General features: G+C 38.0%; 1 protein-coding gene across 1 annotated transcript in view; it reads left to right on the top strand.

Annotated features, from left to right (window-relative positions):
* Positions 1–4,270: 4,270 nt before the first annotated feature.
* The window catches only part of TLL1 (tolloid like 1), a 258,470-nt gene continuing 234,988 nt past the window's right edge, over positions 4,271–27,752 (top strand). Inside the window, exon 1 of the mRNA XM_060011657.1 lies at positions 4,271–4,439. Within this exon, the coding sequence (XP_059867640.1) occupies positions 4,271–4,439 (169 nt within the window). The remainder of the gene's footprint in view (positions 4,440–27,752) is intronic.

The following is a 27,752-nucleotide window of genomic DNA, read 5'->3' as shown; positions in this document are numbered from 1 at the left end:
ATAGGAACTGAATTAAATCAGTGTTTATCAGACATCAGCTAACCTTCATGGGCTTCCTATATGGTTGACTTAATTTCATAAAGCAACTAACTTGTTTTTTAAGCTAAGCATCATTATAAGACATGCATATACAACTGCAAATTTGTTGGTTTTTTTTCTAACATACACACACATATGTAACTCTTAAAATTTTTTAAAGTTTATCACTATGTTACCCAAAATGATCTCATGTAGCATCAGTAGCATTTGGGACTCACTTAGAAATAAGAGGTGCTATGTAGAATGGCTCAGGACTGAGAGAGAGCCTTAGAAGAAAGAAGGTAAAATAAAGCTTATGTGTGCTGTAGAGGGTCCCATGAGAATGGGGCAAAAGGGAGAGTTAAAAGGTCTGGAGTAGCTAAAAGCCATAAAAACAAAGGGTGTCTCTGTCTTCCACAGCAAGGGCAAACTAGTAACAAGGGCAGTACAGCCAATCAGCAAGTACTAAGGAATGACCAGAGACTGTTAGGTCAGTAACCCCTGCTCAGACTAGAATCCACTGCAGAGAAGGAAGTCTCTTTTCTTTGTCTTCATTTCCTGGGGAGGTGTGTGTGTCTTTCTCTAAACAAGCAAACACCTTCTGTAACACTTGTTGTGAAACAAACATTGCCTTCTGTTCACTTCTTCAGTCTGTCTACTTGCTACTAGGAAACAGAAATAAGGGACAGATTTTTGACTGAACGCAGTATCATTCTAATTATCAAGAGTTGGGAACATTCTGCAGTGAAATAATGTGATATAAAAAGTCATAGAATGTAAGATTTAAAAATAAAGAAAAGAAACTGTGGGAGGTAAACACCATTGAGGCCCAGAGACTCATCTTCTCATGTAAAAATATTTGACTAAGATGCATATAGATTCAGAAAAACAACAACATTAATACAGAGTAGAATTTTTTTAAAGCATTGAAGTACTAGGTTGAACCTTATAAAATTGCCAATATTTGCTGTTTTCAACCAACAGATTAGACAATTTCATGGAGCCAAAATATATGCACACTACTTAGCTAGCAGGTTGACAGGGGTGAAACCAATGGAGATAGGGAACCACATTTTATTCCATATATGTCTGAGTTATCTCTTTTTACGAGGAACATGAGCGGAATATATTCATGTATTACCTGGTTTCATAGCAAAAACAATCACTACTAGCTAATAACAAATTGACTAGATTAGAAAATAGATATTTTTAATTGATATTGTCTACAAGGCAAGTTTATTTTAGTTACTGTGATAGCAAACAAGATATACCAATTGGCATAGAGAGTACCTCTTGCTTCAGCTATCTTTGGTGGCTTCCTCCCTAGGATTGCTGGGGTCGATGCGGTTCTGCTGCAAGCGGCAATGGTAGTCAGAGGCAGCTGCTGCCAGCTAGAAGCCAACGTTCACTCAGCATGTCTTACTGAAGCAATTAGTCTCCTCTTTTATCTTCTAAGGAGACTGGATTTACATAGGGCACATATCTATGGCTATATTCGTATGATGGAACACTCAACTCCTTTCTCACATGCATATTGTTTTTATGTTTTCTTGTAAATTCTTGCAAATTTATATTTTTCAAGGGCAGGGCAAAATCTATTTTTGTTTGCAATCATACCAACTATAGAAATAAGGCTTAAAAGTAAGTATTTTATTATGATAAACTTAGATTTAATACATATTTTAAAATAATATTTAAAAATAAATCAGGGATTTGAGGCCTAGGATACCGTGATGTAAATAAGTATCCTCTGCAAGTATTTTAGCTACAAAGAAACATTTCTACATTTTGATTTGAGCCTCTACTATGTCAATCATTCTAACTCTGAGTTACAAATTTATAAAATTGTAAAACTGAGCAAAGATAAATTCTGTAAGGAAAATATAATAGGTAGATGTCCCTATATTGTAACATTTTTTTCAGGACAAATGAATGAAACATACTTATTACTGCAAAGTAAGTGATGTTTAGGCAAACTTCAGGTACAAACTCTTACGTATCATAAAATAGCCTAAGGAAACGTTTGCAAGTCATTTAAATTAACAACGGACATTTTAAAGGTCTGGGGGTAGCGTGTGGGGACACTGTCAGCAGCTCAAGAGGATCCTCTAAAAGAAAGCTGTATTTCCTGGGCTTTCAAATAGGCTAAACAAAATACATTCTTGTTTAGAGGATGCACTAGAGGAACGCCACTATTAATTATGCAAACATGTTTTTGATGGGTAAAAGAACTTGAGAATGACTCAGCAAGAGATTTCAAAACCAAATACTTCTACCTGCTTATTGAACATGTTCTTTCCAGATCTGCTCTCTTTTCTATGACCTGTGGTTAGAAGTTTGAGATCTATGAGAGGGAGGCTCCCTCTCTTTAGTGGCTTTCTGAGAAAGCCCCTGTTTTGCCAGGAACATGGAATCAGTCAGTTCTACCCAGCCCTCCCATCCTTTTACTCTTAGTTTAACTTGGAAATAATTGATACCTCTTCAACTTTAGCCTCTAATTTTTCTTTAACAAACATAAAACCTAGTCAGATCCCCTAACCAAACACTGGGTCTACCTGTCAAAGGTTTGTGTGTTTGTGTGTGTGTGTGTGTGTGTGCATGTGTTTATGTATGTACGTGTGGATGTGTATGGTTGCCTTCATATTTCCCTCTAGATGAGACTGTATGTTGATGGTAACTCAGAAAAGGGGGAGACATTTAGAAGTCAAATTAAGATGTAAAGGCAACAGAATATTTTTTACAAGTCACTGCTAAAGTGACAGTTCAAGACTTAGTTGGAAAAGAGAAGGCTCCCAATCATGAGTCCTTTAAACTTGGGGGAGGAGAAGTCCTCTCACCTATTTTGGAAACTACTTGCAGATGTAGGGAAACCTCTGAATTGCTCACAACAGGGGTTTTGCAGAGATTTCCTCTGATTTTTTTTCCTCCCCAATTTCCCACAGCCTGTGTTTGTCCTGCGTCTGCTAGGCTGACATGTGGTTTACCTCGCTAATCCTGCTGCCAGGTTTTACACACTCTCCTCCGAAGTAAAACAACTGAAGCCAGAGGATACTGAGTAACTCTGGGCATGGGCGCCAGAGCTGTCACAGAAAATTTGCTTCCCAAGCGTTCCTTCCAACTTCCCTTCCTGAGCCCGCGTGAGCCACAGCGCAGCCCTTGGCGAGGTCTTCGCGTTTCCTGCTGCTGCAATCTGTAACTGGATTTTGGAATTTTTTTTAACTGCAGTTCTGAGGATCTTAGTTCGTAGCACAACTTTGTTGGTTGGGGGACTTTGAAAGCAGTTTCCTTACCTCGGTCGCGGGGGCCCAGACACTTTTCCTCCCCTCCGGGCTGCACCGAGGCGAAGGCAGCAAAGGGGAGTCGCAAGCTCCTTGTGTATTGGGGGGGAGAGGAGGTTTGAGCCGAGTTGTCACCATCCCTCGCCCACCCCCGGTCTGGCGTTCTCGGTTGGCACGTACATCATCTATTAACTACTGTTCCTGGACGCAGTGCATGATATATTCATTTTTATCTTTAGTAAATTATAAATGGAATTCTCGGCGCGCTCGTCTGTCTGCTCGTGTAGGGCTACCGAAAGGAGGCGGAGAGGAGGCTGTGGCCCGGATCCTGACCCTGATTGTATGAATAAGTAAGCAGGATGCAAGTGATTGGGTTAGATGCTGTGAAGATTTTTTTTCTTTTCTTTTCTTTTCTTTTCTTTTTTTTTTTTTTTTTAAGTTAGGAAGAGGGTAAAAAGACAGCCGGGGTGGGGGGGGAGAAGGCAAACAGTGCATCCCCAAATCCTCCCACTTTCGCCCTTCTCGCAGCCAGTTGCCGTGCTGCTTCTGCGGCTTTTAAGGTCTGGCGGCGCAGGGATGTCTGCCCCCCACCCGCGACCGCGGTCCCCACTTTCAGCTCAGACGCGTTGATGTGCAGAAGGGTCTCGTCCTCCCAGGGCGGCGCTGGGTCTTGGGTGCGGGACACGCGCGGGGCCTGAGCCCGGGGACCTGGGAGCCTGAGCCCGGGAGCCTGAGCCTGGGGCAGCCGAGCCGTTGAGCCGCAGGAAGGACGGCCGCGGGGAGGCAGCCTGGCCGCGCGCCCGCCCGGACCCGCTCCGTACCTGCCCCCGCCCGCCACCTAGCCCGCGCCGGGGGACAGGCCGCCCAGCCCTCTCTCGGACCGACGGCGCCCCATGTCCCCAGACACCTGAGCGCCGGCCGCGCCGAGGAGCCTCCCACGAGGACAGCCACCGGGGCCCTTCCTCGCGAGGAAGATGGGGCTGGAGACGCTTTCCCTGGGGATGCTCGCGTGGCTGGTGGCCACGGGGGCTGTCCTCTGCGCGGAGCTGGGGGTCTGCGCCGGCCTCGACTATGACTACACTTTCGGTGGCAACGGAGAGGAAGAGGCGGAGGCGCTGGACTACAAGGATCCGTGCAAAGCCGGTGAGTGCCCTCTCGGGGCGAGACAGCGGGGGCGCGGCTGGCGCTGGGAGGGCGCCGGGTCTCACCTGTCTCTTTCCCACCCCCTCCCCACCCCGAGGGGCCGCGCCGCCTCCTTTGCCGCAGCTCTGCGCCGGCGGGACCGGGTGCCAAGCTCTGTCTCCGAGTTTGGGGACCTCCTGGAGTTCCTACACCCCACCCCCCACCCCCGCCCCGGCGCGGCGTGACGAGCCGCGGACGCAGCAGCCAGGGCTCTGAGTCCAGCGCCCGCGGCCCGGCGCTTCTCTGGCGGCGCCGCCCTGCTGCCGGGCGCCCGCTATCCCGCGCTTGGGCGGGTGGACTTCACGTCGGGACACCTTCGCCCCCTCTCGGCCAGGGTCCTGTGTGCGTCCCAGGCGACAAGGGGATGGCGACGTCCTCCAAAGCTCCCCCGCTGAATGGATTCAGCGCATTTGCCCATTTCAAGAAACCCTAAAAACACTTCCAAGTTGCCGTCCCATTCAAACTCGTTTCTCGCCCCCACACCCTGTTTGCACCCTTAGACCTGCGGTGGCACCGAGACGCCCCGCCCGGCCCTTCTCCCGCAGCCTGAGGTCAGAGTCACACGCCCTGGCCCCGGGCCCTGTTCCACTTAGGTGAGGCCAAGGTGAACCTGGGTCGGTGGACCCACCATTCACTTTGCGAGGAAAGTGATCACGAGGGTCCTGGGGCCGATTAGGTGAGTGTCTGTAAACAGAAGGCACGTTCTGCCGCATCTCAAGAGGAAGGGAGGGCAAAATCCCCAAAGTAGCATTGCCGCTCCGATTCTGTCCGGATGGTCTGCCTGCGATGTCTTCCTTTCCTTAGCTAGGTAAACCTCTTTTGACCTCTCTTGGGCCTGAAGTTAGGAAAGATGTACGCAAATGAAGGAAAATGCTGGAAATTCCCTTGTTAACTTGTACCTTTGATGGCACATTGTTCTGACAAGGAGGGTATGTTTGTGACAGGGAACATATGTGTTCGCGTTGTCAGATCTTTCCTGGTGCACTCTTACTGCGCGTACTTCTTCAAAACTTGGAGTAGCTTAGCAGAAATATGTCAGTCTGGAATTCAGAATTCTGATTTAATTCAATTTTGCTTATAAGTTTCCTCATCACCTTTAACACTCAGTCTATCCCACCAGAAGTTTCCTAGGCCTTCCTTGATAGTTTAGAGGACAAGACACCTTTCTGCTGTGGTTGGGCAGCCAGAACTCAGTATACAACTCCCTTAAACCTACTTTTTATTGAGAAATTTGTTTTGAATAATGTTTGCAGCTGGGTGGAAATTGAGGGTTTTCTTGTTTTAGGAAAGGTAGAAATGAAGTATATTATTTCTAAAGATTGTCTACGAAAACACCTATTCTGATGCTCTGTTGTGTGAAAGATTCAGCCAGCTACCAATATAAGAAAATCAGGGCTTATCTATACATTGATCTGATTTCAGGAAAATAAATGTAGTTTTCTATACACATTAAAGTAAAAGCTTATGCTTTAAAAAATCATTAACTTCAAATATGCATATATTATAAGAAGTATCAAAAGTTAGCTAATTCATTTTCAGAAGTTATGTTGTTTCAGGCTTATCTTAACATTAGAAATTGTATAGAAGAAGGTTCTGTGAACATGTGTGTTTTTCTATTTAAGAGTGCAATTTTACAATTTAGTTGTACCATGTGTATTGAAACACACCTCAAGCATAAATGTCTATTTTCCTCAGCACATAAACATCCAGGCAAGATAAAAACAACAACAATAACAACAACCTTAAGAGCATTTACTTTTATTTTTCCTTTACTACTGGTTTATTTTATTTTATTTATTTTGGTTTATTTTTGAACAGAGCTGTTGAGGATAAAACAGCAATAAAACCAAATTTGTATGGATTATTATTCTAATCTTATTTCTTCCCAATTTTTGAGTACAAGAGGCAAACCTGTACATGTGTGTAATGAAAGAGATATAAGAATGGCCCAAGTGGAAGACTGAGAAGTATGGCCAAAATCTGAGATCACTTTTAAATGATCAACCCTGCTTTTTTAACTTAGTGAAATGAAAGGCTTTAATTTACCATCTTGGCTAAAGAGTAGCAAAATCTTAGTCCCTCTTTTTGGCACTGTATAAGACAAATAAAAGTAATAACAGGGAAAAATTAAACAGTGCATTGAAATCCCAAACAAGAGTCAAAAAAAGGTCACTAAAATAAGAAAGATGAAGACAGATATGTGAAAGATAGCCAAAAAGCAAGAGGGGGTGCTCTCCAGACTCCAGGATCCTTTGATCTGCCCTTCCCCAAGAGCAGAGTGGAGGGCATGGCCCACTGAATAAGGTGCCCTTCTCTAACAGGGGTCCTAAGGTTCCTGAAACTATATGGTGGCTTGATGTCATAGTAACTAGCATAGCTTTATGGTTTCAGAGCACTTTGAGTACATTATTCCAGCTCAATGCACAGCCCAAATAGTGGAATTTGTTAATATTACCATTACCCAGATAGGAAAACAGTTGCTCCATGAGCTCAAACCCATTTGTTAACGTTACCCAGAACTTGATTCCAAGTCTCCTTGCTCAAAGTCTGCTTGTATTAAACAACTACACTGTATTCTTAGCTGGCCTTTTGGAGGCCTTCCTTGAAATGCAAACAACAGAAATTTGTCCAGGTTTATCTGAGTCTAAACTAATAAAAGTGCAGTTACTTTCATTAACTGATATGAATGAAATGACTAAGAACATAATTTCATCTTTTCTAAATACAGTGAGAATATAAAGTCCTTGAGGACAGAGATCATAAGTGATTTTTAATGTTTGTCACAGGGATGGATTAACATTGTTAGATATCTGGAAAGTTCTCAATACTTTCTCATATCTATAGATTATTAATATTGATCTTCGTCCCTCATTTACATCTCATTCTAACCAAGATCAAATGTTACCCAAGGAGAAATATTGTTAAAATTATGCCATCCTTAATATATTTGTGAAACAATATAACTTGTATGCCTTTCAAAACTCTGATTTGAAGTTCATGAAACTATAGGACAGAAAGGAAGAATTTGTGTTAATTTAACTCTGCTTTAGAAAGAAATTTTTGATATAAATAGAAGTAGATAAGTCAGTGTAGCACAGCCTCAGATGTAATTTGTATAGCCAAATCCATTAGGACAGAAAAGAGGTAATTGATCTCTATATATAAACAGACACAAAGATGCAGATAATTCAAAGGAATATCTCTCTTGCACATTAAGGTGTCAGCACAATACATAGTCATCTGAATTTGCAATCAGATTTCTCTTACTTTCTCTAGTTCAAAAGGGTCCTGTGGGATACTGAGAAGCTGATGCTGCAGGAGGTCATTCCAGAACAGAGACTGAGGTGTCCTGTTTCATTGCTGTACTGTTCCAGTAGATGTTAATCTGCGTATCTGTGAATATCTGTGAAGAGCCTGGGCAAATTCAGTGTGCAAATTAATCTCTCAGATTTGTCTATAGATTACCTGGAAAAGCAGACACCTGATAAACCAACTCTGTGTTCTCTCCCTACTCCCTACCCGCTTCCTTCCTCCCTCCCTCCCTCCCCAAACCTTCCTCCCTTCTTTTCTCCTTTTGTATTTAAGGGGGTATCAGGAAAGCACAGGCAATTGGAAATATAATATCTAAAGAGGAAGAATGAATAAATTAGAATTTTGAATGATGAGTAGAGGCTGATAAGACTGATAAGGAAGGGTATCTTTATCCTCTTAAACAAGTGTGAAAACTCTGAAAAAAAGATTTCCCTACCTTTAATCTTCTGAGTAAATGGTTTATTTTTCTTGAAAAAAATCCAAGCATGATTAAAGATCAGTGACTTGCAAGGTTCAATCTGTCTTTAGAGTGGCATATGCAAGCTTGTTTATATAGAAATAGGCTTTTGGTATCCTAAAGGATTATTCTTCCTGCTATTCTTTATAACCAGTGTCCTAATGTCCTAGTATACTAATTCTTAGGGAAATTTTCATAAATTTATAATCTCTCAGTAAGATCTTATCATTTTTTGGTTCTCAGTGTTGTACTTTCTAGCTTCATTGGCAGCCTCCCAGGTATAGCATTTTAGAATTTGATGTTTAACCCTATGTCTACTTTATTCCATCATAATATTAAATATCCAAACATATATTTACTGCCTGGCACCTCTTTAGGTTGCCAAACCCTCATGTTAAAAATATATTTCATAGAGCTGCTTCTCTTAGCTAGTCTCTTCTGTTTTAGTTTTCATTCCTCAGATCTTGATTTTTTTTTCTCCTCCTGCCTCTAGTGCCAACTCAGAAGTGGTCAAAATACAGTTTTTGCAAAAGGGATGGATAAGAATTCTGTAGAGTTGAATTCTATTCATCATTTGCCAATAGTAATTCTTTAGCCCTTGTCCTGAGGGCCTACATTGATTTTTTTTTGGTCCACCAATGGCAGTTACTGATATTAGTTAGGAATAAGATAGATTGTTTTTTCTTAAATATATCCTCTCAGTCTAAGATGGCTCTAAAGCTCCTTTTTGTTTGCTTGTTTACACAGTCTCCTGAGATCTTCCCACTTTTTGTCTCTGAAGAGGGTAGTGTGCTTTACAAATTCAAAATTTAACTGGCATCCCTTCTGTGAGGTAGTTCCTGTAATAATTCATGGAGCTTTTATGGTTTCCCTTCAAGTAGGTGCTCTTTGAGCCCTCCTTTCTCTGTTTAGGCCTCCTTAACCCACAGTGGAACAGTTAAAAGTGGGTAAGAGCTAGTGAAGGCTTTTTGAGAAAGTTAATATATAATTCCACAACTTTTCCTCTTGCCCTCATAATGGCTCACTTTTCTACAAAAGTCTAGTATATACCATATATAGTTTCTTCTACAGAAAACATATTTTCTTCCCCCATTGTGTATGTATGAATCTGATTTTTGTACATCTTAGCAACTTTCCCTGATTTAAAATTTAGACTCACTTGTTTGTAGTTACCACTATATTCTTTGTAAACCTTAAGAATATTAGTCACATTAATGATCCTTTAGGCCTCTCAATCAGTGAGTGTACTGGACAGGGGTTACCCTTCAATGTTCCTAGAACTCAGGTAGATAGTATCAGATGCTAGTGATTTACTATCATTAATTTTTTTCTTTTTAGACTGTTATCTATTGTTTCTAATAGTATATTAGCACCATCTGCTTAAAATGTTTAAAACTAGGACCTTCCCTAAGCTTTTCTAACAATGCTTGGAAAAGATAGAGGCAAATAATCCATTTAAAATGCAACCTTGCACATCCTGCTGGGACCATCTGGTGTCTGGGGAGGTGGGGGAAGGGAGCTCTGCTGCTCCCCCAAACTGTAAGGAAGGCCCCCGCCCACAGCATTTTGAGCCCACAGTGAGGCCTGGGCTAGGCCAGGGCTCAGGTGCCTGGCCAGATTCCTGGGGATATGAGATTTCCTCTACTAGGGGAATTTTGAGGACCCTTACAGCTCTTTTATGTTCCAAGATCTGGAATTAATCATGGACTTATCCTTCCTAAATTAAGGTGTAGAGAGTTCTCTCCCCAACCCTGGATACAATAGAATGATTTAGCAATGTGGCTTCGGTGGTTTATTTCCTTTAGTTATCTATTGAAGAATGCTACGAGAGGAGGAACATTAAAAATATAATTTTAACTCAAAGCTATGAAATAAATTGCATAGAATGTGTTCTTTCTCAGAAATCAGAAGTGGGGGCTCCTTGCTTATTTATTTAGTTCTTGACAACATCAGCCCTGAAAGTGGGATATTGACTATTAAATTTTGAGACATTGTGGGCTGGCTAATGGAATGCTTGCTTTGTCAGCTCCTTACAAAATGTGTACTAATCCTGCCAAGCTGCATTTGTATTAAGAAGTATCGTAAATTAGGTGTTAACTGAAATTCAGAAAGTGAACCAATGAGGTGTTTGTCTTAATCAGCTCTTCTCCTGCAACTTACATTTATAGTTCAACCTAAAATATTTGCTATTGACCATATTAAAAAAAACACAAAACTTCTCAAATGATAATCGTTCCAAAAAGTTGAAAGCATGGTCAGAAGTGTTTCTAAATATACTACTTTTCCCAAAACTAAATCTAATTTTATGTATTAATATGCTACTAAAGCATTCATCTCAATGTTTGAAAATGACATTTCAACAATTTCTAACACACTGCCCCATTTTACAAATCAGGGAGTCATTACGGAGGTGGAGACACAAAGCATGTATTTACTATCAGTGTCTTCGGTGTTGATGAACTTCCTATTGATGACACTTAATTTGTGTGATGAGGGAGGAGGATGTGGAATAGTTTTCGTATTCCTTACATTTCTCACTTTTGTTAAATTTCAGCACATGGATTGTGTGCCACGGGGGCACCTTGAATGGCCCCTAGGCTGGTGGTTGATATCAGCAGGTTCTGAGTTCTCTTTCGCCATGAGTGGATTTGGAGTGTTTATTAAGATAATCCCGGCCCTTGTGCAGCATTGGAACCACCTTGGCCTTAGTTCAGTCAATTGACTATCCTGAAAGGAGGGAGCTCCATTCCTCTACCCTGATCTTTCTGATCCAAATGCCTAGTAGTTGAAGTTTATGGTTTTGTGTTTTATACTCAGATTTTTGTGTTATTAAGTATCCCTCACTGCATGAAAGTTAAATACCAGGGAAGAGCATCATGCAGAACTAGAAAAGAGCCAAATGGAGAAATTTCCAGAGAATAAATCCTTGGACTCCATATACCTCACATATCTAGGAACTGCCTTCATGACTCATGTCAAAGTAACATAGCTCATATTTTTACATTGTAAAAAGTCTCATGTCTTCACCATACCCTTATCAATTAACATTATTGTTAACCCATTTGGACACACCCATTTGGACTCAGAAGGATCCAGAGTCTGATCTGCCATCCCAGTTGATAAACAGTGAGAACTTGACCCCAGGTTTGGTATGTGATGCCTCTCTTTTTATGAATCTCCTTTGCTGGCTCTCCAGTCAGTACAAAGGTATTAAGACTGGCAATTGAAGTGATGGTATTTGTGCCATGTGCATTCATCCACTGTGATTTTCTTTAGTAAGGGTACATCTTGCCTTCAACGTTCTTGCATTTTATAAGCCATATACTGTACTGTCAGAGTAAGGCCAATACTTACTTTCAATTGTATGGAATATTGGGCAGGCCCTACTCCCTTTCAAGAGGGTATTTCTTAAGTGTAGAGTCACAAATGAAATACCTCAACTACGTGTAAGACAAATGAAAATGAATACGACTAATTCTAATAGAGATATATTTGAGTGCAAAGTAGTCTAGGGGAGAAACTGCTATATGTTGCCCCAAGTATATAAATTGTGACAGCAGGCTCTCCATGTTGTTTAAGGTGGGGGTTGAATCGGATTTGAGTAGAATTCAGTCATTAGTGTCTTGTTCCTGGCACAGGCCCTGGCGTTTTATGTGGTACCCATTAAATTGTTTCACATTTTAGATTGCTCTCTGAGTATTCATTGAATTCCTGCTTATGAGCCCATAAAGAGTGTGAAGAACATCCTTTCAAATGCAGGCTGTTCAGGAAAGTGGTTTACAGTGTACATTATATATGTAAATGATGTGTGAATGCCTTTGAGAAAACAAATATGCTGTAAGAAAGTACCTAAATAACTTTATCTTTTCAATTCCAACTTGTCTAAAAGCCCTCAGGTCAAAAACTTGAAAGCTTCGACTGCTCATAGAGTTAACTAAACTTCTTGGAACTCCAGTCTGGTTTCCTAAGAGTAGGAAGTCTGGCACATTCAAAATATATAGTATGTGTAATATTTACTATATTACAGTTTCTTAGAAGAAAACATATTACTGTTAGCAAATTATCATGTTGTCTAGGAGGAAGATTTTCTGCTTGTACTTTTTCTCTAACAAATGATTAAGAATGAAACTGGTAAAACAGTTTTTCTAAACCTAAGAACAAGGGGAGGTTTTCCTTTCATATTTACTTTTTAGTCCCAGGAGAAGAAATAATATATATTTGGATCTCCATGAAGTGTGGCCTGCAGGCAGTCATCAGGGGAAGAATAATTAGGATTTGCCACCTGGAATGGGTAACAGAAGTAATGACCTAAAAATCAGGGGTCTTGTGTTGCATTATATTTCTATGCGCAAAGAGATTGTGAGCCGTTTGCTGGGGGAACAAGTGACCAAGAATTAAATGCAGAAAGAAGATTCTGATTATAGGCTATACCTCCCGTGTGTCCCAGGATTTAAATGTTTATAATAAGAACAGATTTCTCGTGTATATGAAGGTGGAATGGAGCATCATACACAAAGCTGTATGCTTCATAAACAAGTATCCTTTAATACCCCTTATTTCTGTATTGCATGGTACCTGTAGCTTAGTGCTTTATGATAACATGTGTTATGTTACCCAATGATAGAATCAGAATTTGAATCCAGAATTCTGGATTCCATGTGCTGCCATGATGTTTCTTCCTTTTTCTTCTTCTCCCTCTTCTTCTTCTTCCTCTCCCTCTCACCTTCCTCTCCGTCTTTTTCTTCTTCTTTTGGTATGAGGGCTTTTTTGCGACTTGGGGATGGCTTCAAAAATCATTTTCTTGGGCCTCCCTGGTGGCGCAGTGGTTGGGAGTCCGCCTGCCGATGCAGGGGACACAGGTTCGTGCCCTGGTCCGGGAGGATCCCACATGCCGCGGAGCGGCTGGGCCCGTGAGCCATGGCCGCTGAGCCTGCGCGTCCGGAGCCTGTGCTCCGCAACGAGAGAGGCCACGGCAGTGAGAGGCCCGCGTACCGCAAAAAAAAAAAAAAAAAAAAAAAAAAAAAAAGTACGTGGTTACCTTTTTCTTTGTTTACAAATTAGGAGAAGCAACAGCAAATGATAAAACAGGTGAAATGAATATCTAGGTTTTTTTACTTACACTATTCTACCGTGGTTTCAAAAAGCAAATGTAAATTTTTATTTCTTTACATAATTCTAAGTGGGTAGTGGTATGTCAATTGGAAAACAAACTGGACTGGTAGTTAAATGTAATTTCTACTATTGGTTCTGCTGTTGTATTTTCACGTAACCTTGGGGACGTCCCTTGATTTTTCTTTACCTTAGTCTCTGAGACTTAGAAATCTCTAAGCCTGTTCAAGTCCCAAAGTTTTCAGAATCCTGGTTTCTCTGACATCAGAACAAGAGCTCTTCTGATGTGGTACCAAGAAATCTCAGGGCCAGTGACTCACACTGTCCACTCAGAGGAAAGGGAAGATTTTACACCTCTTCAGTGGTCAGTCTTGATAAAGCCTGAGGTTTCTCATGGTTCCAACCAAATCATGACAGCCACCAGGTTGCAGCTGCAATAGGTTGTGCAGTTCCTTGACTTGACTTTGCCAAAATTGGCCTTGAAACCAATTTATGCATAATTTCCCACTGCTCTTTTCCAACCTCAGTCCATCAGTAAAAATCTGCCAGAGTAGTGACAAGTTATGTGGGCATCACATATGTGCTTATCAGAGCATGTTAGTCTCACAACAGCATCAGAATTGAGTGTTGTTCAGTCAGATTTGTATGTTGGATGAGCAGAACATGGCCAGTGGATGGAAAAAGTCCAATTCTTTCAAGTTTTATATCAATATTCATAATGAAAAGAACAAGAAATTTAGGCAAGGAAATTGCAGGAAAGTTTTTCTGGCTCTAATCATTTTTACTAAATACACGACATATTAAAAGACACATTATATTAATCACTTATATCTATCCTTGAAAACATTCTTCCACTTGGCACAAGAGGATGATGCTAATTATCTTCATAAAATTCAACTTCTCAGACCTCCAGTTTACTGAATTATCTAGTAAGAGACTACTCTTTTCATCATGTTAACTTATGTATATATTTTTTTAATGAAGAGTCTCAATTCTCAACCAAGTCTTTACCAAAGGAAGTTTTCATTATTGAGCTTTTATAATAGTAAAGAACGAACTCCAATAGAAATTAATAGCATGACTCTAGGTAATGTATTTTAAAGAGCACTGGATATTGTGCCAGGAGACCTAGGTGTAAGTCTTGACTCTTCTGTGTTTAATTACATTATCTTGGTCTACTTACTGAACATTTCTGAACCTAAATTCTCTCATTTGTAACATGGGGGTAGTGATACTTAGTCCATAAAACATGTAAGGGCAAAATGCACAAGGTCTTGGTAAACTGTGATGCACCATACAGATGCAAATTAACACAACCAGTATTTTGCAACTGATACGTTTCAGGAAGATGCTTGAAACAAATAAGGTGTGTTCCCTTATAGTAAGGATTTCAGTATCTGCCAGAAAAAAAGCAACATGTGTTTCAATTATCAATATGAATGTGTAATAAACAAAATACTGTGGTAACACAGAGGAAGGAATTCATTAATTATATTTGGAATAGAGAAGGCTTGTAAGGGAAGGTGGCATTTGAACCGAATCTTGAAGTCTTGTAGTATTTTTCCTGGAGAAAATGTGATGTAAAACTTTAGAATCAAATAACTAAATAAAAATTGAAGTTGTGAAGATTCATGGACTTTTATGAAAGGACAGTAAGTGGTAAATAATCTAATGTGGGTAGGGTATGTTAGGGTTTGTGCTTTGGCAAGAAATGATTCTGTTAGGTGCAATGTAAAGGATCTTGAATGCCTAACTAGTGGGTGTGAATTTGATCCCCTTGGAAATGGGATGGGGACTTACTGAAGTTTTGAAGCAGGTCATTGGCTTGATAACAGCCAGATTTTTTTAAAGATAAGTGAGGATGTGAAGGATGGTCAGATATAGTTGATGTAGGAAGTAAGGAGCAAGTGGGAGGAGGGAAACATGCTGGAGTAAGAGTAGAGGCAAGTGTTGATGAGTGCTTTCATATGCACTGTGTCAGCAGTTGTAGAAAAGAGGGCTTCTATTTAAAAGACCAGTCAACAAGTGGATAACCTTGGGGTGGAGGTCGAGAGATATAAAGAAAAGGAAGAGTTCAAGATGATGTCTTCGTGGCTGCCTACGTGAGTGGCGTGAGAAACTGGTACAGATGAGCCACGTAAGAAACAGGATAAAAAAGGCATTTGTGTTTTGTAAAGCAAGTAAGTTTGGATCTCTTTGAGTTGCACAAAATTTTTGATGTTTGTTATGCAGGTCTTGGCCTGCTGTTGTTCTTTAGGAGTAGATTGGTTATATCTGAGCTTTTGTATTCTGTATTAACTTTGAAATCAACTCATCATGTCCCACTGTTTGGATTTAGATGAGAATTGCATTGAATCTATGGGTTACTTTACAGAGAATTATTTTTATGATATTGAGTCTTCTAATCCATGGGTATGGTATATATCTGCATGTTTAGGCATGTTCTTTAATACTCTTAATATTTTTATCTCTAAAGTTTCTTTCTTCATGTTTGATAGACTTATTCACATATATTTTCTACTTTTGATGACATTTTGATATACAATTTTATAAAATTTCTCTTTTAAGTCATTTGCTGCTCTTGTGTAGAAATGTATTAGATTTTTGATGTAGTTAATTTTTATCCAAAATCTTTTCCAGTCTCTTATAAATTTTAATAATTTATCTGTATATTTTTCACATAGGTAATCAAATCATCTGAAATAAAAGTGTAGCTTTGTTTCTTCATTTACAATTTCTGTGCTTTTAGTTTAATTTAATTTATCTTACCTTATGTGCTGATAGTCTTCCAGTGTTACATAGAAGTGATAACTGAGACCTAGTTTACTCTGTTCCCAGTTTTAAAGAGAATGTTTTCAATTATTTATCAATTATGCTACTTGGTGTCTTTTTAAAAAATAGGTACCTTTTGTCAGATTAAGGATTTCTGCCTTTCCTGAGATGATATAATTATCCTCATTTCACCTTTTAATGTGGTAAATTAGAATAATTGATCTACTACTATTAACCCACTATGTATTTCTGAGATGAACCCAATTTGATCACAAGCTATCATTCTTTTCATATCCCTATATTCAATTTGTTATTTAGTTTGGAATTTTTGTTTTATGGTCAGTAGTTAAACTGGCCTGAAACTTTTCTTCTTCTATTGTTCTTGTTAGGTTTTACTGTCAAGGTATGTTTGCCTTATAAACACTCTGGAACAGTTTGTGGAAGATTGGAATTATTTGTTCCTTTTAATGTATTGAAAGAGTTTCTCTTTGTTTCTGTTGGGTTTCTGGGAGTACTAACAATTCAGGACAAGTTTAAACTAAATTTTCTGCTTACGTTTATTGGACTACCATGGTAATATAAATTTATAATGCAAAGCTACTTTGGGGGTGATTTTTGCTTATGAGATTTCAGAGGATATTAGCTTTTCTCCATTCTACTTAGGTTCAAGCTTTCAGAAAATCAGTTTTTGTGAAGTTACCTGGGGTACTGTGAGTCCCAAATTTGGGAGTCCCAGATTTTTGAGAGCTTATTCTATTATTCTTTTCAGCTTGGGTGGACCTTGGACTGTGTCTTCTGTCCTCTGAGCCCTGCTTGACAACAAAATTCAGTAGCCATGTCAACCAAGCTTGGCACATGCCCTCAGTTGAGGGGTGGCTTTATTTAGTCTTCTGCTTATCTGTCTGGATTCCCTCCTTCACTCAGCCATGAAAATGTTTTACTCATGTTGTCATACATTCAGGGAGATTTTTAAAAGTATTTTATCTAGCATTTTTAGTTATGTAGGAAGCTCAGCCCCATAGTACCTAGTTTGTCATTTTGGCAGAAACAGCAGTCTTTAAAAGGGACTTTAAAAGTTAAAAAGAACTTTAAAATATTAAACATCATCAGGACATTTCCTTCTAGATCTTAAAAATTATGATGATTAAATGGCTTTATTTAAAAACTCATTTATCATTGTTTATTAAATATAACCATAGGTCTTCTATAAGAATATACCATATGTCTACTTTGGTTAATTGGTAATTTCATAATGATCGAGGCACCATTTGTCTTATCTGACCTTTCAGGATAGCTATGCACAAGAACTCCAGAAGTTTCATGAATTTTGTGTGACGACTTCATTGTAAATGTACACTTTTTTTTTTTCTTTTTGCTGTACGCGGGCCTCTCACTGTTGTGGCCTCTCCTGTTGCAGAGCACAGGCTCCAGACGCGCACGCTCAGCGGCCATGGCTCACGGGCCCAGCCGCTCCGCGGCATGTGGGATCTTCCCGGACCGGGGCACGAACCCGCGTCCCCTGCATGGGCAGGCGGACTCTCAACCACTGCGCCACCAGGGAAGCCCAATGTAAACATTTTTATACCCTTCACTTGAAAGGATTCAATTCAGATTTCACAGGGGAAGAACATCCATGTGTAAGTCAAACTAGCCATTGTGATTTGCAAGGGAAAGATGCACTGCTTGAATGAAGCAGTGTGCAAGTTATCTGCACTGACTTGCTGCCTTTAGGCAAATTTGATTACTCTAATCTTGCAGGATTATGCTTTTCTTAAACTTTCCAGTGAGGTAGATTGGGAATCTGTTTCTACATCTTTTGATATTTAATGTATCTGTTTTACCAATTTTGAAAAAATAGAGAAGCAACCCACCATCATTCGATATCTTCAATTTTTAAAAAAAATTAATAAAGTTTTTTATTTAAAATAAGAATAACTTCTTTGGGGCTTTCCTGGTGGCGCTAGTGGTTGAGAGTCCACCTGCCGATCTAGGGGACATGGGTTCGTGCCCCGGTCCGGGAGGATCCCACATGCCGCGGAGCAGCTGGGCCTGTGAGCCATGGCCGCTGAGCCTGTGCGTCCAGAGCCTGTGCAGGAGTAACTTCTTTAACCTCTTCTCATATGACTATTCAAAGCTTTAATAATACAATTTTAACCTCAATTGAAATTTACTCATTCAAACTTTCCTGTATTGCCTTTTTAGTTACAGGACCTCAAATGAAATCTTATTAAGTCATAGAAATGTAGCTCTGAATGTACTTTTAGAGGTTATAACCTCAAACTCCTCATATTAGAGACACTATAATATTTTGAAGTCCTAACCAATCCCAGTTATCATGCTTAACCTATTTTGGAGGAGGTTATGCAAATCGATGAAGATGGTGGTGGTGACTTGTGTATATGAAAAGAGGTAGATTAGAAAGGTCACTGCCATACACTGTGTCATTCACTGATTCGTTATTGTTTCCTGAAAATATGCCGTTAATGATTGCTTTGAATTAAGCACTGCTCTTTCTATGCCTCTTTTCTTTTAACACAAATACTCTTTGCTGGGTAAATGTTAAGTCATTAACATGAAAATCATTAATGTGAAAGATCAGACCTGTTTCATAAACATACTAGGAACACAGAAAATAAGGTGGAGAAAGCAGCTCTGAGGACAACCCTAGCCTACTTTACCACTTTGCTTTTGGGTAGCTCCTAGTCTGGGTACTCCAATGACTCTCTTGCCGTTTAAATTTTTGCATTCCTTATATTGGTGCCTCTGCATTATGCTCAGTCATTCTTAGTGAGCCTTGATCTGGTTTGCGTTTATAGAGATTTTTCTTCTCTAAAAGAAAGTTTTAGAGATTTCATCTTTAAGATGGTAGCCATTTCCCTCAACTTCATTCTTTCTTTCTTTTTTTTTTTTTTAAATTTTAATATAGTTTATTTTTTTTTAACATCTTTATTGGAGTATAATTGCTTTAAAATGGTATGTTAGTTTCAGCTTCACAACAAAATGAATCAGTTATATATATACATATATTCCCATATCTCTTCCCGCTTGCGTCTCCCTCCCTCCCACCCTCCCTATCCCACCCCTCCAGGCGGTCACAAAGCACCGAGCTGATCTCCCTGTGCTATGCGGCTGCTTCCCACTAGCTATCTACCTTACGTTTGGTAGTGTATATATGTCCATGCCTCTTCATTCTTTCTTTTAACTCCAAATTGTATTTGTCATTTTAAGTCATTAGTGAGCATGTAAGCTAGTACTGAGTTTTTGAGCGAGACTATCACTTGATAGTCTTATAAACTTCCATAGAATGATAATAAGTTTTAAAGTGCTTTTTTAGTAGGTTTTCTAAATGAGTGTTCACTACTTAAATAAAATTTGATCCAAATTTAATGATAATATTTCTTGATATGGGACTGACTAAAATCATGCTAAATTCAAGCTGTGTAAATTTCTGCTTCTGAACAGGATAGAGTAACAGGGACCAGATTATCACTGTGCTTAAAACTGTACAAAATATAAGGAACAATAGTTCCCAAGACATTGGAGATCAGGCAACAAAGGAGAGTGGTCGTTGGGAAATAGGAAATAAATGAGGTGAGCCCTATGACTGCCCCAGCTTACTATGTATACAACAGGGCTGGAGAATCCAGGCAGAGACCAGAAGTTTCCCTGTTGAGGAGATGGAGCTGGGAGTCCAGAATCCAAAGAAGCTAGAGTTTATGAGGCAAAGTACCAGAGAGGAGAGAGCTGCATGGAGAAAATTTTGGAGACCTGCAGAGAATTCCCAGCAATGTCCAACCTGAATACTCAGCAGACTAGTGATTAGTGCATATATGTAAAAAGACTACCCAATACTCAGGAAATAACTACCCAAAAGGATAAGAGGGAAAAATCCTTGGAGCTCACATAGAGCTGGTAAGAATGCTCTGTTGTCACCCAGGAGAGTGGAAAAACCTCATAATTTACTGGACATCAGATAGAATCTGAGAAGAGTTTTTCCGCAGTATTGGGAATAGCTCTACCCTAAACCCTGCTCTGGTCCTACCTAACAAAGCTTGAAAAAAAGATCAGAAAAGATCCAAGTAATTTAACTGCTTCCCAGAATAAAACTCAAGAGTATTTATAGGAATATAAAGATATCCAGCAACCAACAAGTTAAAATTCAATCAGCATTGCTTCTGGCATCAAATCAGTGTTCCAGCATTGTTTTAAGAGGCAAAAAAAGAAAAAAAATATGGAAACAATGAGAATGTCTAACATTAGGAAAATGGTTGACTAAAATATGTTATATCCTTAGTAAAAAATAAAATGAAGATATTGAAAAGAATTAGTTAAAGCATATATGTGTTGATTCAGCTCTCTAAATCAACACATATATGCTTTAACTAATTCTCTATATTCATGAGTTAATGAATGAAAAATAAAAGCAAGCTGCAAAAAACCCCACAAAAATTATATATTTTGTCTATATATTGTTTACATATGAAAAATAGAAAAAGGTATGGAAGAACACATACCAGGTTGTTAATATTTGTTACCTGAGGAAATGGAATAGGCATAGGGTGTACAGACTATATAATTTTTTCTTTCATATAATTGAATTGTTTTATTTGTAAGATAAGCATAAAGTACTTTGTAATTTTTCAAGCCTTAAAATATTTAATAGGAAAAATTAATGACAAAGACTATGTAGGGATATTAAATATTTTTATAATACAAAATGACAGTATGGAAATATTAGTTGACTATATGCTTTCAGTACAACTGTAAAAATGGGATAAGCATGTAAAAGATAAAGACTAGTAAGAACTTGAGAGTTTTTTTTAAGGAATGCTAGATTTATGTATACTTCCCCCCTTTGTTATGTCTGAATGTTTGTGAGCGATAATAATGATAGTTCTATTATGTAAAGTATGTAAAATATAGATGGAAGTGGATGAAGTGTAAATGAGAAAACAAAAATGAAAGTTATTATCATGGAAAGCTTATAAATCATTTTGCTTTTTCAATTTCCCCAAACTTTATGTAATGTTGTAATGTATTTATAATAAAGTAACTCAAAATCCAACTGGGCTTGCAAAGAACTACAAAAATATAATTCACAATGAGGAGGAAAATCAGTCAAATAAAATTGTCTCAGAAATGATACAGATGATGGAACTAGTAAACAAAGACATTAAACTAAATATTATAATGTTATTTCATATGTTCAATAAGCTAGAAGAAAGATTTAAAAAATAATTTTTAGACATGAAGAATATTAAAAAAGACCCAAATCAAATTTCTAGAAATGAAATATCCAACATTTGAAATTTACAATATACTGAATGGTATTACCAACAGATTGTACGTCGCAGGAGAAAAGATTAATAAACTTGAACACAATACAAGAAACTATGCAAGATGGAGCACAAAGAGAAGAGACTTTAAAGCACAATAGAGTATCAGTGAGCTGTGGGACAATGTTAAGTGGCTTAGTGTGCAAGTAACTGGAGTTTCTGAAGGAGAAGAGGTAAATGGGGGTGGGGTGGGAGAGAACAAAGTCTAGAAAACTATTTGAAGAAATAATACCTGAAATTTTCTAAATCTGATGAAAACAGTAAATGTGTAAATGCAATAATCTAAATAAATCCCATGTACAAAAAGCACAAAAAAATCTGTACTATGTCACATAATATTTCTTAAATCCAGTGATAAAGAGAAGATATTAAAGAAGCGAGAGTAAAGAACACATGACAGAGGAACATACAAAGGAATTACAGTTTACCCTTGAACAACTTGGGGGTAAGGGCACTGACCCCAAACAGTTGAACATCTGAGTACTGCTATCTGTTCCTCAAAAACAAAGGAATTGATAAATGACTCACCCAAGGGAAGGAGGCTGAATCATTTTGGATAGAATCAAGACTCAAATCCTAGTTTTTTTGATTCCACATATTGTGATCTCTAATTGAACACAAACTTTCCTCGACACTTAGTTAATTTAAAGATCTGTAAAATGAAAATACAGGCACTATGTTTATTGAAAAAAATCCATGCATGAGTGGATCCTGGCACTTCAAACCTGTGTTGTTCAAGGGTCAACTGTATATAAGGAGGAGCAAGGATAGGAATGACAGCAGATTTCTCATTGTAAGCAATGTAATCTAGTAGATGGTAGAGCAACATCTTCAAAATACTGAAAGAAAAACAGTGTAAACTTAGAATTCTTTACCTAGTAAAAACATCTGTCAAGAAATGAAGGCGAAATACTTTTTCAAACCTACAAAAGCTGAAATAATTTATCCCTATCCAACTGACCCTACAAAAAATGTTAAAAGAAGTCCTTCATATACAATGGAATGTTAGCCATAAAAAGGAATGAAATCTTGCCGTTTGCGACAAGGATGGACCTTGAGGGATAAGTGAAATGTCAGACAGTGAAAGACAAATGATGCATGATTTCACTTATCTGTGGAACCTAAAAAACAAGTGAACAAACAATAAAACAGAAACATAGTTATAGATACAGAGAACAGACAGGTGGTTGCCAGAGGGGAGGAGTGTGAGGGGAGGAAAGAAATAGGTGAGGGAGATTAAGAGGTACAGAATTCCAGTTGCAAAATAAGTGAGTCACAGGTATGAAATATACAGCATGAGGTATATATTCAATAATTATGTAATACCATTGTATGGTGACAGCTTGTAACCAGACTTATTGTGGTGATCAATTTGAAATGTATAGAAATATCTAATCACTTTGTTGTATACCAGGAACGAACATAGTGTTATAGGTCAGTTATACTTCAAAAACAAACAGACTCATAGAAAGAGAGATCAGATTTCTGGTTACCAGAGGCAAGGTGTAGGGGGAAGTGGAATTGGATGAAGGCAGTCAAAAGGTACAATGAATTCTACAAAATATTTAAGGAAAGAAACCCACCAATTTTCTAATTTTACACAAAATTTTCCAGGGAACTGAAGAAAAATCATATGATCATTTCAATATGTGAAAAAAAATCATCATGACTAAAAACTTAGCAAACTTAAGTTTGCTAAGAATATAATGGAAGTTCCTTAATTTAATATACATTACCTACAAAAAAATCTATAGCAAATATATCTAATAGGGAACTGTTGAATCCTTTTCCTCTAACATTGGGAATGAGGCAAGGATGCCCACTATAACCACTTCTATTCAGATTGTACTGGAGCTCCTGGCTAGTGCACTAAAGCAAGAAAAATAAAAGATTAGAAAGGAAGATATAAACATAAATGTCATTAGTAGTCAAGAAAATATGAAGTAAACCCACACTTACTAGAAGGACTAAAAAGAAAAAGCCAATACTGAATGGGAGAATGTGGAGCCACTGAAATTCTCATACAATGCTGATAAGATATAATCACTTTGTAACCCACTTAGCAATATCTACTGAGGGTGACCATACACACACCCCACAACTCAGCAATCCTACTCCTAGGTATGTGCCCAACACAAATGCTTATATAGGTTTACCAAAAGGCGTGTACAATAACATTCATTTCATAAAAGCACTATTTGTAATAGTTCAAACTGGAAACAAAACAAATGCCATTAACAAAAGAAAGATAAATTGTAGTATATTCACATGATTCGATACTACACATAGATAAGAAGAAATGCCCCACAATGCATACAACAATGTGGATGGATTCCACAAACATTATACTTAGGAGAATAAACGAGACACAAGAGAGAAAAAAAAAAAGAGTACAAATTTCCAGTTAGAACATAAATAAGTACTAGGGATGTAATGTACAACAAGGTAAGTATAATTAATACTGCTGTATATTATATATGAAAGTTGTTAAGAGAGTTAAGAAAGGTCTCATCACAAGGAAAAATATATTTTTTCTATTTAATTTTGTATCTATATGAGATGATGGATGTTCATATTGTGATAAACATTTTATGATGTAAGTCAAATCATTATGCTGCACACCTTAAACTTATATAGTGCTATATGTCAATTGTACCTCAATAAAAGTGGATGAAAATATAAGTCCTCCAAGTAGATGGCAAATGACAAGAGATGAAGATCTGAATATACTCAAAAGAATAAAAAGCATGGGAAATGGTAACTGCATTGCTAAATGAAGACTTTCTCTTTCATTATTTAAAACTTTCCTTCTGCCCTATATTATGTGTCTGATTTCACAAAGGATTTGATGTACTAAATTCTCCTGTTTAATGTGACTTTCCATACTCCATTTAGTTCTTATCTTCTGGGCCATATCCACCTTGTCATCTTCTCCCAGTTGTCTTCCTGTTCACTGGCAAACACTGCTTGCACCCCCTCCCTCCCTAGCTTAAACACGCACACACCTACTTTTATAGAGGTGAGAGTTGGTTAAAATTAGCATCAAATACAACTTTGAAGGAGTCATGGAATAATTATGAGTGATAAATATTAGAAACGTTTAGGATTAGGAGCTGAAATGAAGATAGTATCTAAATGTGTTAAAACCAATTTTATGATTCCTAATCTGTTTTCTAAAAGCATCATCAGTTGCTTTTATGACTCATTCCTCAGTCGCTCACCAATGAGAGATCCCACAGATGTCCAGTGAGGCAGGTACCCACGTTATAGTCTAAGAATAATTCTGCTTGTGTTTTTAGAATAATAATGCCACAGCTCATTTCTAGGATAGGAGCAGTTTTCTGAACATTATGGTCCAGGAATCAGAAAACTGCTGACTTGTTTTTGTAAATAAAAGTTTTATTAAAAAAAGGTTTTATTGGAACACAGCCATTTCTTTTACATCTTGTCTATGGCTGCTTTCACGCTACGACTGTGGAATTGAGTAGTTGCAACCACTAGAGTCGCAAGCCTTCTTGCAAACCTAAATTATTTACTCTCTTTAAGAAAATGTTTGCAGACTCCTATAGTTAATTAAAATTAATAGCAGCAAACACAGAACTTACTACGTGCCAGTTTATTTTAATATATTAATTAAAATATTAATTCTAATATACTTAAAAATCATATGAAGTAGGTTCTCTTACAATACTTATTTAACTGAGGAAACTGAGGCACAGAGTGGTTAAGTAATTTGTCCTTAGTCACAAAGCTAATAAGTAGTAGGGCCAGGATTTGAACAAAGGTGGCTTGACTCCAAAGTCTGGGCTTTTAACAGCTTGTCTCATACTGCTGCTCCAATTGAAAAAATAAAGGAAATACAGAATTTTTAAAAAACTGAGCATGTGGAATACATGGTGAATTTATGGTGGACAGCCAGCCAATTTAGGTGAAAATCAGGGAATTATTTTAATTATAAGAAAGAAGATAAGAGATATTTAATTAGTTCTGGATTAATTACTGCAGTTTCTTCAGGCTTATTCATGAAAGAATAATTGTGAGAGGAGCCAATTTTTAAAAAATTGTAAGTTACTTTTTTGAATTAGGCCTGTATCTCAGTACAGTAATTTTACAGGACAGTAGATTCAGGCTCCTTTTATCAGCTTCTTCATTTCTCGATTTTGTCTTTCTGATTCAGTGTCATATCCGTGGAACTGTTTCACAGAGAAATCAAAATCATTTCCAAAATTTAGTTTCCTAACTTTGAGTTTTCTTTAAACCTGTTTTATATCTTCTGCATCAGTGTAGTACAGAAATCAGTAAACATTTATTCCAGTAATTTTTGCAACTAAAACTTGTGAAACGAAACAGGTTCGAGAGATTCTGACAACTTGCTTATTTTTCTTGAAGCTACTTGAGTTTGGATTTTTGACACAGTGGCCTCAAAAAAGTTTAAAAATTATAAGCGTACAATTTGGTAACTGTTTCTCCTTATGGAGATTATGCTTGTGACCAGAGTTTAGAGTTATGTTTTTATTAAAAAAACATTATGCCACAGTTTAATCCATTTTTGGACTCTAGGGCCATAATAGTTCTTTCAATATGCAAAGCATGAGTTTTTTTCATCATGAGGTGTTAAAGCAATTCCTGTTTATCGTATCAAACAGCCACAAAAACGTGTTCATTTCCTTTTAGTGGGTACCTGCGGAATATATGAGGAATTAAAGAGTATTTTGTGGAGAGTGTCATATCCTGCAAAGAGACTATAGTCTGGTAGGGAGTAGTAGAAAAAAGTATACAGATGATCGTAATAAAAAAATGCAGAAGTAAGGTCAACTTCACATTAAGACACTATAAACTTGTGATAAGTTAAACAGCATTAAAATATTGAAATACTTGTTCAGGAAAGTATAAAATATATTATATATATATATAAGTTGATATGGAAGATAACAAATCTTTGCCACAAACAATCTTATAGGACTTGAAAAGGAAGAGATACTCTTTTACTAGTTCACCTTTGCACTGCTTTACAAAAAGGTGGAACTGGGTTTTAGGTAGATAGGAAGGATTAGATTATAAGAATACTAAATATTTCTATAGCACTTAATTTTTTAAATGCTTTTTTATATCTAATCTGATTTTGTAGCAACTTAATAGAACAAGTAGTATTGTTATTCTAATTTTTAAAGTAATTTGAAACCAAGAGGGGTTCAGTGGCTTCTGTGTACACAGCTGGTATGTGGTGGAAGTACTATTCACACCCAGGTCTTCCAGCTCTGAATCCTCTTAAGTTCTGTATTGTACTACCCCTTAAAGAGAAGAGTGGAAAGCACAAAGCTAGAGTCAGTCTGCCTGGGATTCAGGGAAAGGAGGTTGGAAATTAGGCTGGGAGGCAGAGAGGGTCTAGATTCTGAAGCTCCTTAAATACCTGAGAATAGATTTGAAGTGGGAGCAGGGAAAGAGAAGATGAGTGGACCATTGTAGGACAGACATGATTGTGGCACAGACCAGGGTATTAGTAATTAGGTTGGAGGGAAGTGTTTAGATTCATTTTGAATATAGAGCCAACTGGATGCCTGGGGTTTTGAGAGGAAGAGAGAGTCAAAAATGATTCCAAAGCTTAAAACTTGAGCAACTAGAAGAATACAATTATGGGGAACACTGAGAGATGAGCAGGTCAGAGTTGAGTTTTAGATGTTTGCACTTGTGGAATAAAGATGCCAATTATACATCCAAATGGTGGTGTCAAATGGGCAGTTGCAACACTTGAGTCTGGAGTTCAGTGGAAAGTCTAGGCTGGAGATAGGAATTTGGAAGCCATCAGAATGTGTATAGTGTTTATAGTGGTGAGATTGAGTGACATCACTAGAGGAATGATTGTAGATAAGAGGTCTGAGAACTTAGTTCTAGGGTGCTCCAGCATTCTGAGTTCTTGGAGATAAGAAGGAACCAGTATGGGGCTTGAGACTAATGCAGTTGCTGTGGAATAATAATAATAAAAACAGAAAAGAGGCTGCTGGATGTGGGAAGAGCTCTAAAGGCATGTTGATCTGTAACTTAAGAATGACATGGAGAAATTTTTTTCTAGACCATGCTATGGGCCTAATGATAATGTTAGGCAATGAATACTTCAAGGAAAGTCCATCCTTAATCACTGTATTGATTAAATATTTTTATTTATTGTATGAAGCAATGTTTATTTAGTTGTCATAATAACAGAGTAAGAAGTAAATAATAGGAATAATGACTCCCTATTATTCATTTTTAACATGAGGAAACTGGTATCAGAGAAGATGAGTTGCTTGT

Source organism: Delphinus delphis, chromosome 5 (assembly GCF_949987515.2).
Source record: "Delphinus delphis chromosome 5, mDelDel1.2, whole genome shotgun sequence".
NCBI classification, from domain to species: domain Eukaryota; kingdom Metazoa; phylum Chordata; class Mammalia; order Artiodactyla; family Delphinidae; genus Delphinus; species Delphinus delphis.
Note: the sequence above shows the minus strand (reverse complement) of the source record. Positions and strands in the feature narration are given on the sequence as shown.